Raw genomic sequence first — 18,754 nt, forward strand, 5'->3', positions numbered from 1 at the left:
ACTGCAAAAGTCGTTTATTTAGTGTATTCCAATGCCGTGAACATTATTCCTGTTACACAAGATTTGCTATACCCTGATTTACAGAAGTAGAAAAGAAATTGGTTATTTTCTTGTGACGGTTGCAAGTGCTGCATGCCTCATTCTCACACTTCACGCTGGTATGACATTGCAGAGTGTATTTAGGTTGATCAATTTGAGAAGAGGCTAGTTTACATAGTGAATAATTGTTTAAGTGAGTACTCAGTGTAGATAAAGAATTAAGAGACTGGACACATTGAACTAGATTCACCATTTTTGTTAAATGATGCTTTCTTACACTAGACTTCACCCATCTAACTTGCAGTAGGCAGGTGCTGTTTCTACTACTGCCCTAACTTGGGGTTTACAACTGGGGAGGACAGCTTTAATCCCCACCAGAAGATCCACAGGAGACCTGCAAGTAGAGGCCTCTGTGGCAATGTACTGGATAAGTAGATGCCTGGGTATCCTGAACGTACTCCCTCCTGTACCAATGCCACTTGCAGGTCTGCTCACAGAGAAGTTGCAACCATTTTCCACCACTGTAGCCGCCATCTTGGAGAGCTTTATGGCTCAATCTAAAAGGTGGCCTGGACCCTCTACTTTGCCTGGTCCATTATGTCAAAGGGAAGGAATAATGCTACATTTTTCTGGGTTGAGATAGGGTGAAATTCTTGTCTTACAGCATAGTTGACAATATGGCCTTGAAATATTTTTGTCATCAGGATGGCCCTTCAAGATAAAATCCACAACATATATATATATATATACACCAGGGGTCGGCAACCTCTGGCACGCGACTTGCCAGGGTAAGCAATCTGGCGGGCCAGGACAGTTTGTTTACCTGCCGCGTCAGTAGAGGTTGCCGACCCCTGATATATACATTTCCTTACATTCAGATTAGATCTCAGATGCCAAATGCAGAATGAGGAGAACAATAAACTATTCTGATGTCGTCTATCATCTATCATCTTTTTTTCCATATTCTGTGTATAGTAACTGCTAAAAATACATTTCCTCCTTTGGTAGTGATGGCCCTCTAGCATCTGACTGTGGTTCATTTTGCCCCCCTCCCCCTTGCAGAGCTTACCTCAAGTATTTCCCTGTAGCTGTTCTGAAGGAAGGAACGAAAGAAGGAAGGAAGGATGTAATCTTTCTTAATTCATCTTATAGTCCTTGTTCATTATTTTCCTCATAGTTCTGTCTCCTCTCTCTCAGCCCCACTGCCACCCTTTTCTGCACACTGGAAGGAGCTGCAACTAGGAAGGCTGATGCCCTCCAGTTGAGACTGAATAGTGAGCGCACTGGGCCTGCCATCGAGGAAGCAATCTCCATCTTTCCCTTGCAGCAGGATGACTCTTCTTTACTACATAGTGTGACATATTTTTTAAGTGCTCGCTTTCTCAAGGCTGACTACTAAGTTGCATGCATACAATTAAACAAAAAGAGAAACAATCATCGTAATTGTTACCCCAACTCCACTCTTCACTTGGACATGAGAAGCAGGAAATTTAGTGGTCAGGACTCTTAACCTACAAACAGGCTATTAGTAAAAGACCTGGAAATGAGGATCTCAATTAAATCAAATGGTTGCTATTCAGAAGTACAGTTAGACCAATTATAGAGTTGGTCCAGTTACAGCTGGCCAAGATAAGTGAAAGAAAAGATATTTTCCATATCCACATATCATGGAGTTACAATTGCATTATGGGGCATTAACTGCCCGATCAGCCTGGTGCCTGGCTCTGAGACCCCCACCATCCCTCCCTTGCTGGGGCCATTGCTGTAAAGGGCTAAGAGAGGTCCATTGAAAGGATTACAGGAAGAAAGCTGGCTCCTGTGGCTGGCCATGGAGCAGTGGAAAAGAGACCTAAGGGGAGAGTCTTCTGGGTCCCTGCAGCCTGCTTTGGGATAAGTTTGTTAGTGCTACTTTGTGAGTTTTGTGTTTTGAAGAATAAAACTGTTCTCTGAAGAAAGGGTGTGAACACTTTGGGGCATGGCGTTCGTCCTTGCTAGGCAGGAGAGACAGGCCAGCAGCCTACACTCCAGATTCTCACAGGGGTAAGATCAGAATAATGCAATTATCTCAAAATATTAAAGTTACATAGCACCAATATCTTCCACTGCAGTGATTCTCCGGTGTTTTACTTCTCAGATCACTTTGTGCTAGATAAAACTTCTCATGGCCCCACCCCCCATCCCTCTTAAGACCCAGTCTACCACTGCTTCATTCTCAAATTGCTTCATCCTGCAGACGGCTGCAAAGGTCTCTACAGAGCACCACTGGGCTAAGGAGAGTACTAATCACCTGGTATCTACCCTTGTGTATTACTGGGTTAAAAGGAGATGCAACCAGAAGACCTACAGACTTCATCTTGGGGGGGGGGGGGAGAGAGGAACCTATAGCTCTTTTCCAGTTTTACACAGGTGTGCCCTGTGCTTTGGGGAAACTGTTAAAGAGCAATCAATCCTTGTGTGAAGATTGCCTTGTAATGTTGCTAAGGTCAGTGAGACCTTGGTTTATTTGCCATATAAGTGCTGCTTGAGCAAGTTGAGCTACTGTAACACCCCTAGGAGCAGCCTTAACCTGCACACCTGAGATTTTCCTGCATTTCAGGGTTGTGATTTCCTGCACAGCTTGCTGATTTGTGCCATGCCATGCAGTGGAGTGACTTGGAAAAACTAATCAGAACCTCATCAGCATATCCCCATGCATTGAACAATATCAATGAAAAAGTTTCAGGTTCTGCAATAGTTACATAGGCTCATACAGAAATGTTATTTCCATTTACCCAGTATTCAGTGCAAGTGCTTCTCAAACCATTTCTACTAGCAACTGATGGTTGCAGGCTTGATCCTGCTGCCCTCTTGTATTTGTAACTCTGATTGACGTGGATGGAAATTGCGCATGCATGAGAATTGCAGGAAATACATAAAAATGTGACAATTAAATAGTTGGGTTTTTTTTTTTTAAAAGTATGGCTGTATCTCTGTACATATAGAAATATAATGGATTTTATTGGAGTAGGTTTATGGACTGGCTGATTAGCCCCTCTGAACTAAATACATCTTGTCCATCACAGCAATCCATTTCTCTCCTTTAATCATATTATTGGAAGTGGAATAGTAGAGCCGGATCATTGAACCCGAGCAATAGAGTAATTTCAAACAAATAAAAACTTCAGAGCGTTGTTCTGTCTTTGCAACTCTTGCTAATTACCAGAGAGATATGCAGGTTACTGAATGTCCTGTATTCTCACTCTTGGCCTCTACCAGGAATCAGGATCTATTCCAACTTCTGACACAATCCCAGCTTAGTTTTCTTTTAAATCAGGCAATAATCTACAGTGAAGTAGACTTCCTGGCCATATTTGTTTTGGGGAGGTAACATAATCCAGTGGCTAGAACACAGGAGCAGAAGCTGAGTTCTATTTGCCTATGTCTTACTATGTGATATTGGGTAAAACACTCAATCTCTTTTTGATTTGGTTGATTCATGTATAAAATAAGGATAATAACTTAACCTTTCTAATTTACTTTGGGGCTTACAGTGTAAAGCTCTCAATAGTGTATCTGTTATGGTCATGCTCATCAATGAGAGTGAGACTAGTGTAAAGCAAAAAATGTGGTTGAGTACTTCTTTTGAAACTCTTTTCAGAATTAAATTGAAATGTTCGGACTGCTGTCAAAAAGAAAAGCTTTCTGAGGTTATGTTTAATGGGGAGAAAGTGGCTAATTTTGGTCTCTTTAAATTTTGTGGTGGAGAAAATATGGTGCTTTGATCTTTAAATGACAGCTTCCAGTGTCATTACATTGAATCAGTTAATCTCTCCCAGTAGTTACCTTGTTCTGGCTTCCTCATCTGCACCCTCTTTCATGGCCTCAATGTTGAGCTTCAGATCAATGAACAAACTGCTACTGTTTCCAACAGAGACTGTCTCGTGAGCCCTTCTGGTTTCATGCACTGCCAAGTTCTGACCTCAAATCTGGCAGATTCAGGATAAAGAGGAAAGAAGGTCCAGTTGTGTCGCAATGAATTTAAACCAGGCTGACTCTGCCATCTTTATTTACATTGCATAGGCCAATCAGTCACTTGACCTTGTCCTTGACTTGTCATTGAAGTGTATAGGCTACCACTTTTTATGACAGAAAAGTTTGCCTGAAGTGGCATTGGACTGTATATCTTGCTCCATCCTTCTTTCCAGGTGACATCTGAAGTTCAAGGCAGTTCAGCTCCCCAATACATATGAGCATCATCTCAAGTTTAAATCACCCCTTGCTATTCCATCTTGATTTTAGATAGACCTACAACCCTAGCAATAAATAAAACACTGAGTCCATAAAGTTCAGAGGGAACCATGCCAAATGAGACCTGGACTCTACTTTGTTTTTCATGCTGCTACTAACAGCATTGTGCCTGGTTTGCAATGTTTCATTCTCTATGCAATTTGCATTACAAGATAAAATACCTACTGTAACTTAGGCAGGGGCAGAATCTCATTCATGTATTGTACAGCCCCCAGCACAGCGTCAGTGCACAACACATAATACAGAATATTATCTGAGAGTCCTTTCAAGTATCAATATATAGCACACTGTCAGTGTGAGATTCAGATGCTGAAGAGTCAGAGGAGCAGCAGTGGTACTGCATGTGCTGATAACTTCCCATCCCCCTAGATGATGTTACATAGCGCTGTACGTTTTATTTAATGAATTTTATTGTATGCTGCTAAAGAACTTAAGTATCCAAAGTTCAGCAGTGACACACTAGCAGGAGCCTCGCCTGCACCAGAGCCAGTCTCCTGGTAACCCCACTGAGCACAGCTGGCCCTCATAGAAGCGATCGGATTGATTGCACCATCTGATTGGCTGAAGGAGTTAGCAGGCTGATCTCAGGCTCAATAGCAGCAGCAGTCCAGTGGCTGCTCAGTGCCTGCAGCTCCCACCCCAGCCTGTTCCTGCTCCAGCCCCCAACTCCTTCCTGACTTCTGACTCCCCAGCTCAGACCCTCAGCTCCATCTGCTGACTGCAACTGCAGTGAACCCTTCAGCTTAGGCTTTGGTTTCTGACTCCCAACTCCGATCCTCTACTAGGCCTTCTGACTGTGACTCCGGATAACCCTTCAGCTTAGCTTTGGTCTCTGTTTCCCAGCTACAACCTTTGACTTTGCTCCAGGACCCGCCTCATTTGGATTCAGCTTTAACTGACAGGCCAGACTGCCCAGGACTTGGTCACTGACTCATAAATCACCTCAGGAAACAAAGCAAAATCGGTACAAGCTGAACATTTTGAGGCAACTTAGAGGGTAATCCTCAAAGTGTCCCCAAACATATCACCTACAGTGCTTCTGTTAGAAGTCCTCTTCCATTAAACAGCCCAGACTAGTCAGTCCTTTGAGAGCTCACTTAAGACAGTTAAGGTTTAACTGTGCTAATGATTCAAAATAAAACACTTGAACTATGGTCTTACTCAGTCCTTATTTAGGCAGAACTCAAAGTGAAATCCAAACTTCAGGACTGGGCCCTATAGTAGTTACAAAATATAAGTATGGCTGTGGAAACATGATTTTCCAAAGTGGGTCAGACCAGTGGGCCATTGAATCTGGTATGCTGCATACTTCAGTGACAAATATGAGTCTCCCGTGGAAAGTGGCCTCCTCCTCCCCTCCTCACACATTCACAATGCATCGGGTCAGCTGTGCTGTAATGTTCCTTCCTGGATCTGGGAAATTACAACACAAAATACACTAGCCTGGCTGTTTTCTATCTACATTTTAAAATGAAACCTGCAAGCTTTATATTACCCATGCTCCTATACTTTTTAAACACAGGGGAAAAAGTACATCAGCTCCTCCAAAAAGAGATTTTGCTCTTTTGCATAAAGGAGGGTGATAGTAATATATCTTTCTAGTAGATGAACTAGGAAAGATGCAAAATCTTCTTCTACCTTCTGCTACCTGCTAGCATTGTTTTCCTTGTGATGTTGTCTTCATTTCCTTAATCATATGTAAGGAATGACAGAAATCTGAATAGCACACTTGAAACCTAGCCAGAGTAAAACCTTTTCTTTGTTGACATGGGTAAGCTTGTTTGTGTTCTCATAAATCAAGACTGCCCTGTTTATAATTCTGTGTTTAATAATATTCCAGAATTTGTTATCAAAGATCTTCAGCTGTCTTCAAAATTCTGCTGCCAAGATCCTTGCAAGTATCAAGGCTCAAGCGTTCCTCCTGTTCTTAAGATCTAACATTAGTTACTCCATGGTGGTATTCCAGATCCTTTCAAAAACACGCTATGAATCCAGCTCCTTTGTACTCTGGGCATGTGTTAGTATGTGGAGTCACCATTTTAGAGGGACTCAGTTTTGAGACTGGAGAGAATTAGGGAGCAGGTTGCTCAATTGATCAGCACCTCCACTAAAATATTTTCGTATGATTGTATTATAAAACAATATTATTTTGTTTGTTTATTTTGTAACACACACAGCTTGAGCTGGCTGTTCTCCATTCATATTTTCTAAGGCTCAGGCCTTAGCTTTGCCAAGTATGGGTGAAGGAAAGGCAATGGAGGCACTAAGCCACTTTTCTGCCTCCCCCTATTCTGGAGATGCACTGGGTTGAATTGGCTTCTGGCACAAGCTAGAACAGTCACAGAGCTAGTCTAGTTTACACCTTGAGGGTCCCCGTGTAGAAGGAGATGATAGTGCTGAGCCAGCCAGGCCAACTTCACACCACTGGGAGAATCCTAATAGGGGAATCTTCAGTTTCCTCTTGAGGGCAGCTTTAAGTCCACTTTGTACTGTTGCAGTGGCACAAAGAGGATTTAATCTGGACCTAGGGCCCATTGTATGTATTATCCCTATCTGGTTGACATGTCTGTGAACTCACAGCACGATCTAGCTCCCATTGGAGTCAGCTAGTTCAACTGGAGTTGGATCAGACCTGCAGACTGGATACGGACAAGCCTATATCAAGGTACTAATTAATCAGGCAAACATAAAAATTATTCACACTGAAAGTTGAGTAAGACTGCAAGAAAAATAGGGTTTTGTTTAAATTTGTTGTCTTGGAAAGACCGATTTATATGTAAAGCGATAGATGTAATATGCAAAGCAACATATACATATAGTAACAATACATATTATTGTAACTTATTACTGAAAATAAAAACATATTAATGGTATGGGTGGATGTTTTCTTAGCATGCCCTGATAGGTAAAACGATGAGCTTTTACTGATAACAACATATAATAGCAGAATATGGTACACATATATACCACCCAGTACATTACAATACAAGAGTGAGAGGGAGTGTGTGTGTGTATATAGTAATTAAGACCGCATTACAGTAGTATCTGAGCATCTTGCAGTCTTCCCTATATTTATCCACACCAATCCTATGAGGTAGGGAAGTATTATCCCATTTGACAGATGGGAGCTGATTTAAGCTACAGAGTGATTAAAGAGTAGATTTTTAAAAGCAAAAATGGCATATAAACACCTACTGTCCCTTTGAAATTTAATGAACAGTAGGTGCCTATCTGCAGTTCATGCCTTTGAAAATCTATCCCAAGTGACTGGCCTACATTCACATGTGAAGTCTGCAGCCAAACTGGGAACTGAACCCAAGTCTCTTGAGTCCCACATTTTTCTCTCTAAAGGAAGAAACAACATCTTATTGTCACCGTTGTGCCCATTTTAATTATGTTATTTCTGTGTTGCCATTGCCAGTAGGTCGAATTCTAAGAACGCCTTTATTTTCTCAGGTCTCTTGGAAACTTCCTCTCATACCGAATGGAGAAATGCTTAGCTATGAGATCCGCATGCCTGATCCTCGAATTACCATCACCAGCAACATTTCATCAATGCAAAACCATGTGGTGACGAACCTGATCCCTTTCACAAATTACTCAGTCACTATACTAGCTTGTTCTGGAGGCAATGGCTTCCTGGGAGGCTGCACAGAGAGTTTACCTACACATGTGACTACCCAGCCAACAATTCCTCAGGGCATTAGCCCCTTGTCTGTGACTCCAATAAGTGAATCATTTATTGCTATTTCCTGGCAACTGCCCTCTAGGCCCAATGGACCACACTTGAGGTAAGGTATAGCAATATGTAACTTAAGGGTGGGTGACACATCGCAGGACTTCTGGAAATGTGCACACCCAGGAAATGGAATTCCATGCCTCTGTTGATCCATGGGGTAAATATACTTCAGCGTTTAATTCACAAATGGGACCAGAGGCTATCCTCGGCTTACCCAGATCCAGCCCAGAGAATTGCCAGCTTCGTGGCATGCTCTCCCACTTTTTTCAGACCCTGTGGAAGCCGCTCGCTGAGATTCAGGCTCCATGGTGTGGCTGCAGGGCAAGCAGAATTTTCCTGTATTCTCAGGCACTCAGCCAGCGGGGCAAACTATTTTGCGTTATTGCTGTCTGAGTCAGCATTAATTTGTACAGGTTCTACCTCTGCACTGTGGAAATCCAGCTGAAACACCACAGTAAAGAGGGGAATGCATTGTAGCTGTCAGAGCACTGTCATCCAAGAGGCTAGAATGAAACAGCAGGAAGGCAGGATACAATGCAAACCCAGCTCTAACACATATAGCCCTGAACTCCCTGTGCCTCCTGGGATCCATGCAGATCTCAGGGGAGTCATAGGTTTTGTGGGCTGAAACAGCTGCCAGTTTTTAGTGGTGGTTTAGGGGAACAGACCACCACTTGGGGAAGAATTAGAAGAAAACTCAGAGTATAAACTCAGGGAGCCCTCAGTACCCTATGCAGGTTAGTCCTACACAGGGGAAGACGGGGCTATTTATAATTTGGTGAGATGAAATGTTCTTCAAAATTGAAGATTATTTTGTGTTTGGTTCATGGTGGTGTATATGATGAATAGATTGTGGATGAGTGGAGGAGAAAAGACGCAGCAAGATTCCTGGGAGCTTCAGAGCAGGGGCAAGACAGAAGTGGGTTGATCAGAGGAAGGCAGGCAGGACAGTTCCTTGAAAGATGGGGAAGAACCCCCTTCGGTGTGATCTTGTCCTGGGAGCTGGACAGGAGTACATGCAGGGTTGGATATTGACTTGAATCCGTGCTTTGCCATTTATAAAATAAATGAAATCGACATCCTTCATTCACGTGGCGTAGGGCATCACACAGACTTGTCCATGCGTTGAGGCATTCGATATTTTACTTTATACCTAGCACACTTTTACAGGCGTGTATTATTGCACCGCAGCAGCATCCACAGCTTCCTTCCTGTTTTTCTTAATGCTTAATTAGAGCACACTACTGCTGAATGAATCCTATTGCATCAAGATATTTGAAACCTTTGAAAAGCAATGTACATTTCTCTGAAGTCAACAACATGACCATTTTACCATTGATGACTGAAGTAATTCAACATGAGCTACAGCTGCAAACTTCATTTCCTTCATGGTGTGCCATGCTGCTCTCAACCAGAAACACCACTAAAGCAGCTGCTCAGTACGGCATGATGGAGAAAGAAGTCTGCAGCAGCAGCTGCCAGGGAGTGTGATTTACACTCCATCACCATCCAACGTTCAAAAAGATGTTGATGTTTCTTACGATTTGTCTTTGAATTATATTGAACAGAATTTGCCAGGGCTTTATTTAATAAAATTGTTATGTTTTGTTTTTGGATTCCCAAACATTGATAACCCTTGATGCAAAAGTTGTTCTTTGGGTATGAAGTCATCAGAACATTTTGGTGAAATTACAACTTAATTAAGTTTTATTAATTACTCCAGTTAAACTCCCAGATACTATAGTGATGGGTGCTTTTGAAATGTGTGATATACTGTTCCTCATTCACTCAGAAACGACCAGGCTTGGATAACCTAAAATGAATCTTAAATGTCGTCTCACAAACTGCAAACTCTGCAACTAGATGCAGAGAAGGCATTTGACTCAATAAAATGGTCAGACCATTAAAAACTCTGATTCTTTCTTTCAAATGAAAGCAGGATGAAACACTTCATTATCCATTTTCAAAGTATATTGGTAATTGAATGTTTTAAACCTGGAAATATTAAAAAGTTTATCTGAGAAACTTTACAGCTGTAAAAACAAAATAACGTGTGGCTTTAAAAAAAACAACAAACAATCCCCCTCCCCCCAATTTTTGTGTAATAACATTAGTTGAGATAATCCCGGTGTTCTGCTTGTCTTTTGTGTTAGATATGAGCTCCTGAGACGTAAAATCCGGCAACCACTTGCATCAAATCCCCCTGAAGATTTAAATCTGTGGCACAATATTTACTCAGGAACTCAGTGGTTTTATGAAGATAAGGGTCTTAGCAGGTGAGATTACAAAAACTATAAAAAAACAAATGCTGGCATTTTGTATAGTGCATGTTCAATAGTTCAAAGTGTTCCTTGTGTCTTTATGTTGTGAACATATTAATTGTGTAATGAAACATTTTCTGTCATCTTGGCATTAACCATTCTGACATGCATGGGTTTATTTTTATTTTGTCGCTCTTGAATCTCACACATAGTATCTTGCTGTAAAAATTCAAGTGAAATTGACTATATGAAGTGAATTTTGAGCTTTGATCTGTTCATACAGTCAAACCGTTTACATTCACTGTAAATCACGGTGTTGGCACATCACGCGCAAGCTGAGTGAATGGTTGAGAAGTTCTATTTCGGATGGATTAAAGCTTGGTGTCAGAGCATTATTTTTCAATCCATTTTTTAAATTGCCAACATTGATTATTGTCTCAATATTTCCAAACTCAGCATCAGATATTTAAAGCATTCCTAGCTTTAACTTAATTACAGCTTTGTGGTGACTACCTCAGTAGTCTATACTTATGTCACGGAGCCATGCGATCTGGTCTATCCCCCAACCTGTAACCAGTCCCTTGGGAGTGACCCTTTTAGTGTGCCAGCCCCCAACGGTCTACACAGTTCTGCTGGGGCAGGCCCGCAGCCTCTACAACTCTGAAACTGTCTTTAGATGGCAGAGATACTTGTTTCTCTCCATAGCTCCTTGCAGGATATCCAGCCAAGCCAGAGCCCTGTGGGAGGTTTGTGTTGTACCCTTCCAGTGTGCAATGCACTTAGTAAATATTTGCAGCAACACAAGGCAGCTTTTTCCCAAACAAGATAATTTATTAATCACCTGAGATACAGAATCTTAAATCATTAGATTAGCCTAGAGAAGCAAAGATTAAGACAGAGACATCCTGCCAAGCTGATGTAAAATCCATCTTGGCTCTCTCTCTGGGTAGGTCTACTCATGCGGTGGTGTGTAGGGCAGTGGTTCTCAAAGCTGGTCCGCCGCTTGTTCAGGGAAAGCCCCTGGCAGTCCGGGCCGGTTTGTTTACCTGCCGCGTCCGCATGTTCGGCCGATCGCCGCTCCCACTGGCCGCAGTTCACTGCTCCAGGCCAATGGGGGCTGCGGGAAGCGGCACAGGCTGAGGGATGTGCTGGCCTATGCTGCAAGACCGAGCCATGTTTTAAACATCTGAAGACTGTTGCATTTTAATAGGTTCCCTCAATAGGTTCATTTGTAGTGTGTATAGCACCAAAGAAGCCAACATTATGGCCCTGACTCTTCAAAGATAGTGGGGCTTTGCCTGCATCATTCTTTATGTACAAGAGCACTGTAACTTCCAAGGAAGTAGTATGGAACATGTGGCAATGAGAGGCAACTAGTCGGAGGGACACAAAGGAGCACCAGCTAAAGGGTGCATGACCCCCCCCCCCCACGTGACTCCTCCCTGCCCCGTTCCTCACGTGACTCCTCCCTATCCCGCTCCCCACGTGACACACACACACACACACACACACACCCCGCGTGGCCGGAGGCTGCCTGGGAGAGTGCAGCAGCTGCGTGCCACACCAGGCACCATGGCTGGAAGAGGAGAGACTCTGGCCCTGCCTCTTCCCTTCCAACTCTGGCCCTGCCCCTTCATCTCCCCGGCTGCCGGCCTTGCCCCCTGCCCCAGCATTTTGGGGAGGGTCATGGGGCCCTTCGCCCCCCCCCCCCCCCCCACACACACACAGAGTCGCCATTGCAAGTGACTGAAATATTGGAGACAGTAATTAGAATGCACTTAGGGTGACCAGAGGGCAAGTGTGAAAAATTGGGACGGGGTGGGGGGTAATAGGTGCCTATATAAGAAAAAGCCCCCAAAATCGGGACTGTCCCTATAAAATTGGGACATCTGGTCACCCTAAATGCACTGATGATAGCAGATGTTGCACCAGCTTTTCAAAAGTGTTCATCACCACAACTAGGGTCAGATTTTCAAAATAGCTCAGCTTTCATTTGGGCACCTAAATGAAATAGATTTTCAAAAGGTCTCAGCACCCACTTGCACCCCTGCTTTTCAATAGGAGCTGCTGAGGGCTCAGCTCTTTTGAAAATGTGGCTATTTATTTAGGTGCCTAAATGAGAGTTGGTGAATGCCAAGGTGTTTTTAAAATCTGGCCTGGTATCTGTATTAAATAACATGACACAGTAGAGAAAAAGAGCACAGGAAATTCATATTTTTCCAATGCAGCCTCCACATATTGCGTATTTACTGTATGTTCCACTATCATGTTGATAGAGGTATATTTCATAGTGATGTTACTAAAATCAAGGGTTGGATTAGAGTATCCTATCTTTTTCTGATTATGCAGATTTTAATTGTTTTCTTGTTTTTATAATACAAATAACCGATTACAAAATCCTACGTGTATATATATTGACATACCTTTTGAACAGCAGAAGAAACTATGGTGTGATAGTTATTTCCTCTATTCAATATACATTTGGCTTCTGACAATACCTCATGCATATGCTGAATATGTCAGAGTACAGTTCTGGAAGAAATTATGAACTGGGTTTGCAATCTTAGTTGCTAGCCCCTGGCCCAGATCGTCAAAGGTATTTAGGTGCCTAACTCCCACTGATTTCTTTGTTATGTTTTGGGAGGGTTATTGCAGGACAGCGGGTGTATGAAGAATAGCTATCACAAGCGAGATTCTGGAATTTGACATTGAATTTCCGAAAAGGGGGGGGGAGGGGAAAGCCTCATTGGATTAAATTTGGATCCAAACTTTGGCAATTTGCCATTGCTGTAATTACATCCTGAATTGAGTAATAATGTCACACCACCCCAGAAATAATAAATATAAGGAAATGAAATATAGTATTTTGTATTTGTTAGCATGTTAGTGTTAGCCACGTCTTTCTACCAAACACACGATTCTATTATAGATTTTGTATATGCTGAAATAATGCAACAAGGTAGCTTTTGAGAAAAAGCAAGCTTTGTTTGACACAGCTGGAAGGACAATGCTAAATGTTTTGTATGTCTGTGATAAAATACATATTTTCTTCTTTTGTAATTATTATTTTAAAAATGTCTTAGGTACACAACATATGAGTATAAACTCATAGTACACAATGAGGTAGGATATACATCAAGTGAGGAAGTGATTGCTACTACGTTAGCAGGATTTCCGGAGAAGGGGAGTAGCCTCACTGTGCGAACTGTTAATCATACGGCTATAGAAGTGGAATGGTCAAAACCAAGTAAGTGACCTTAGTATTTATTACGTTAATTAAATATTAACCTGTCATCAGTTATGGTGATCTGCATTGCACTGTCAGGAAACAAAATCCTTATCTTGATCAACTGTTGCACTCACTGTCTCTGAAAGGGCCCTAACGGAAGCGGAAAGAACATGGAAGTCACATTTCTTTTTACTATACATTATTTTAATGAGGGGTGGGGAAAAAGAGAGAATTTAAGCCTGTGGAGGTTCTTTAAAACCTATAAAGAAAGAGTACACAATGTTCTGTTATCTTTGTGTATATTTTCATCCCTTTGTATGAGGATTTACACATTCCTTCAGGATGAGTGAAAATCTGTCTGTCTACTTATTCACTTATGTTCTGCCTCTTAACATGAAGACCTACCATTACAGTAGTGGTAAACTTCATGCCTTACATGCAGATGATTTTGTAAGGACTGACTGGCGATGCTCAATAAATACAGGCTCTTTGTTTTATAATTGCATGCCTGAAGTAAGCATGCTTATAAAACCTGACAAACATAATAGATCTGAAGCAGCTCACTGAAGTTTCATTACCTTAGTAATCTGAACCTCTGACCTTCTACATGTAGGTAATGCAATCTGGTTTTATTTTCATTCATACTTAAAAAATTTCCCAGGTATCTGTTTGTGAATGCAAAGGTTAAACATCAAGTGAGGGTCATTAATAGAAAGCCTTGTTGCATTATCATCTTATTTCATTGCTAAATATGTTACACTACGCAGATTAACTATTCTGTCTCCCTATAACGTTTCTTATTTTTGTAATATTCATTTTTAAATCATTCTCTTGGTTTGTCAGTACCTAGGAAGACGTGAAGATAACTTGCCCTGATATCCTTCTATTAGACTCTAACAATAGAGTAATTAGAGGGAAAATATACTGAGAATGACTGGCTTTTAGGGACGTAGGGCCTGATCCTACACCACTGAAATCAATGCAAATGGAAGCAGGATCAGGCCCTTAATTATGAACTTCTGCCACCAAACAGTGTGTAATCTGAAAACATCTTTGTCTTCAACTTTTGATGATGTCATCATTTTATATCTCAGCAGGCTAGGTTGTGTTCACCTGGAAGAGCTATTGATATTTTGCCACTATCCTTCACTACAATGCAGTGTATCATAAAGTGACATGTTCCATTTAAAGCAATATATATCAGGGCTAGTCAAAATGTTTTTTTTAGTTTGCCAGCTGTGGAAATGGAGTGTTGTGGCTGATCTGAAGTTGCACTGTTTACCATTGATAAGATAATTGCTCCCCCCCCAAGTCACTAAATGAGAGAAGGTTTCAGGAAGTTTACAGGAGGTACATGGAATCCCCAGTTTCATAGCTGACCCTGTCCAATGAATGTTCCTCTAGCTTGCAGCTAGTGATAGTGTACTTGGTTCGGAAGCATAGACCTGTCTTTCTAACATCAGAGAAACATGTTAGTATTGGAGACAAGACACAATTCAGAGAGAAATATGGCTTATAAATGCATCTGTAGGAAAACAGCTTTATTGCACATATATACCCAGCATAAGATCGGCCATACTGGGTCAAACCAAAGGTCCATCTAGCCCAGTATCCTGTCTTCCGATAGTGGCCAATTGCCAAGTGCCCCAGAGGGAATGAACAGAACAGGTAATCATCAACTGATCCATTCCCTGTTGCTCATTCCCAGATTCTGGCAATCAGAGGCTAGGGTCCATCCCTGCCCATCCTGGCTAATAGCCATTGATGGACCTATCCTCCATGAATTTATCTAGTTCTTTTTTGAACTATGTTATAGTCTTGGCCTTCATGACATCCTCTGGCAAAGAGTTCCACAGGTTGACTGCTGCTACGTTAATGGTCTAAATACTAAAGGCCAGATTCTCATTTATACCAAAGCCCCTTTCCACCTCTCTAGCAATGTAAAGGAGCCTTAAAATGCACATAAATTACATTCACACCCACTTTAAGGTGACTGTGCACTGTCAGAGTGATGTGAAGGGGATTTGGGTAAATAAGACTTAAGCCCTGTATCTTAAATTAGTACCACAGGAGAGCCTGATTCTGCTCCCCTCACTCACCCCCTCTGTGAGGCTAGGCATAAAGCCTATGCACCACTTGAGTAGCAAATTTCACCTATTAATTAGTACCTTATTCCACAGGGAGCCCTATTAATTTTGATGAGGCTATTCGCAGAGAAATATACTAGTATATACCAGTATAAGTAAAGATGCAAAATCAAGCAATGAAGGTTTGGGGCAAGTATGGAAGAATACTGTTATTTCTATTTATATGGGGGCAATTTCTGAAGAATACTGTAGTGTTTTTAATAAGGGTAGATATCAAGGAACATTGTTTAGTCGGCAAAACAAATTCCATTGATAAGAACATGTATTTTCCATTTAATAACAGAAATCTACTGAATGTGTCCCCTTTAATCTCCCAGACATTTATTGATGTTTCTTTCTTTCCCAGAACTGCAAGATTTGCAAGGAGATGTTGAATATTATATCCTCTTCTGGAACTCCACTACGTATAACAATTCTCTGAGCATCCAGGCCAATGTAAACTATGCTGTCATTGGCGACTTGCATCCCAACACAGAGTATCAGGTTTTTGTTCAAGTTTTCAATGGCGTCCACAGCATCAACAGTGAAGTGGTGCATGTGACTACTTCAGATGGAGGTTGGTTCGTCCTGAAAGCAGCTTGGCTTAAAATCTGAGAATGAAATTGATTGATTTTTGTTTGGGTTGAGATCAGTCATCCTTTCATTATAAAAATTTCCGGTATAAAAGGAAAAAGGGCTAAAACGCTAAAATGCTTAAGTGCTAGTTGTCATCAAGTGGCAGATCAATAAAATGTCCCACTGAGACAGAAGCACAAAGCTCTAATAGCGGATATTAACCCAGTTTGTTCTCATCTTCCTTTGTGTACTACGATCTATGTACACTATATTTGGAATGGAGTTCATGTCAATAAATGGTGAAATTTAAAAACAATTAATGGTTTTTAAAAAGATTTGCTCTGTGAAGCGGTGTGCTTTTGACATGACAGTCAAATGCAGGACCTTTCCTGAGTCACCAGAAATGTAAGGTGCAAGTTCAGCCTCTGAGAAAATTTCCCTATGAGTCATTTCCAAGCCAGTTGGCTGGCAGGGGAGAGAAAAAAACACTTGTGAATCTGAAATGTGTTTGGAATGGTCTTTCTAATCTTTTTGGCTTTATAAAGTCTCATTATAAACATTATAATATCATTATCTCAGAAGCAAGTGTTCCAGGTCATTAGCAAAGCACTTTAAGTGAGGATTCCATTTCCTTGGTGATGCCAAAGGTCAGCACCTTTTGTTTATAAAATAGAATTGATCGCAAGGGCAATTTTTCAACTGGTTAAGATGGGCTCTTAGGATAAAAATAGGTCTTTGCATAGTTATTTCTGACATGCTTTAATAATTGTGTAATTTAACGCTAAGGAAGTTTTTTTTTTTTTAGCATTAGACTTCATCATTGCCTATGGTAATCAACATTCAAAACCATTTACATAATGACAATATTGCATATTACTTCATATTGCTTGACTTACAAGGCTCAGAACATCAAAGAATTTGTCACGTTCCACCAGACGCAGTGTATTTTTGTGTTAGTTTTTGCTTGAAAAGCAAAATTGCATCTTTTTTGAGAGGGGATGGGGGGCATAAAAATAATAACTGTGTGTTGGCAGTACAGATAGGTGAATAATTTATCATCATATCCCACTGGTCACATACCATTGAAGATTAACACTATGCTGGTGGTATAAAGCATTTTACCACCAACTCTCATGGTTTCTAACTGAGAGTATAATAAGCCAATTTACAGAGAACTACAGACTGTGATAACTTCATCAGAGGAAAGCAGATAAGCAGTGAACCCTTTGCTAAACCTAAATACTAATCTGCATTTGGTTAAACAAGTGCTTTTACAGAGACAGCTGGAGTTTATTCAGTTTCTTCCTTTATTTCTAGAGCCTGAGGGCATGTTCCCTCCAGAGGTTGTCATCATCAACAGTACAGCTGTACGTGTCATCTGGACATCGCCTTCAAACCCAAATGGTGTTGTCACAGAGTATTCTATCTATGTAAATAATAAGCAGTACAAGACTGGAATGAACGAACCTGGGTCCTTTCTTTTAGGAGACTTGTCTCCATTCACTATATACAATATACAGGTCAGAACAATTTTGTTTTGCAGGCTGTGCAACTTGTATTAATTTTACATAAAATATGTGTAGTTCAGGGCAGAATTATGAATATAGGGACACACACGTCTGTATGGATACAGGGCTGGAAGTGACCTCTCTCTCTCTCTCTCTACATTTCTATGAGTCAATGATAGAGAGATGAATACATGCCATGAATGTTTGTATCTTTATATAAAAAATACAAATACACAAATAATATATATATTATTTATTACTATTATATAATTTAGAGACAGTATAGATTGGTTCATATATGTATTTGTAGACATATATTTTTACACACACACATTTATTTTCAGCATAATTTTGGGTCCATATACAATTTTCATATTTCCTCTTTTCACCCTCAGAACTCCATTTGATTTCACCTAAATTCCATATGCTATGACATTAGCAAAGCCCCAGTATATATATATTACAAGGAGGAAAAGAGTCTACTCCTACTCATTAAAAGAAAATTGCAATTGTTTTAGAAACATCAGGCATGCATAATATATCAGCACAGAGAAATAATGATATTGCATTTGTCATCCTTTTATCATCTTTTTCCCCCTCCTCTTTCTGTGGAGGAAGCAGCACTGAGCCATGAAATCATAATGGTACTTTCTTATGCTGTTGAGAGCGACATCTTTTTCTTTCTGTCTGTCTCTGACTCCCTCTCTTCAGATATCTATCAAAAGTCAAAATGCTGTAGGCATTTCCTAGAATATAAGTTCAAGGAAAAACAAATATTTATCTATTTAGTGAATTGTATTGATACACTTTAGAAAGTGCAGTTTGCTGGCTCCTAATTGTAACTATCCAGACTTAGGTTGCGTTATGTATGGAAAGGTCTTAGTAGTAGTCGTGTATACTCTGTTCTAAAATTTGCATCCAGTTACTACATGCCATAAATAAACGTCACAGACAGACACTCCATAACAGATTTCTATGTTCCAGCCCCT

General features: G+C 40.9%; 1 protein-coding gene across 1 annotated transcript in view; it reads left to right on the top strand.

Moving 5' to 3' along the window:
• Nucleotides 1-18,754, top strand: part of USH2A (usherin) — a 558,238-nt gene that overhangs the window by 387,972 nt on the left and 151,512 nt on the right. Inside the window, exons 41-45 of the mRNA XM_026657662.2 lie at nt 7,783-8,117; nt 10,219-10,341; nt 13,410-13,573; nt 16,049-16,258; nt 17,575-17,777. Of these exons, the coding sequence (XP_026513447.1) occupies nt 7,783-8,117; nt 10,219-10,341; nt 13,410-13,573; nt 16,049-16,258; nt 17,575-17,777 (1,035 nt within the window). The remainder of the gene's footprint in view (nt 1-7,782; nt 8,118-10,218; nt 10,342-13,409; nt 13,574-16,048; nt 16,259-17,574; nt 17,778-18,754) is intronic.

Source organism: Terrapene carolina, unplaced genomic scaffold, assembly GCF_002925995.2.
Source record: "Terrapene carolina triunguis isolate 2854851 unplaced genomic scaffold, T_m_triunguis-2.0 Scaffold262, whole genome shotgun sequence".
NCBI lineage: Eukaryota > Metazoa > Chordata > Testudines > Emydidae > Terrapene > Terrapene triunguis.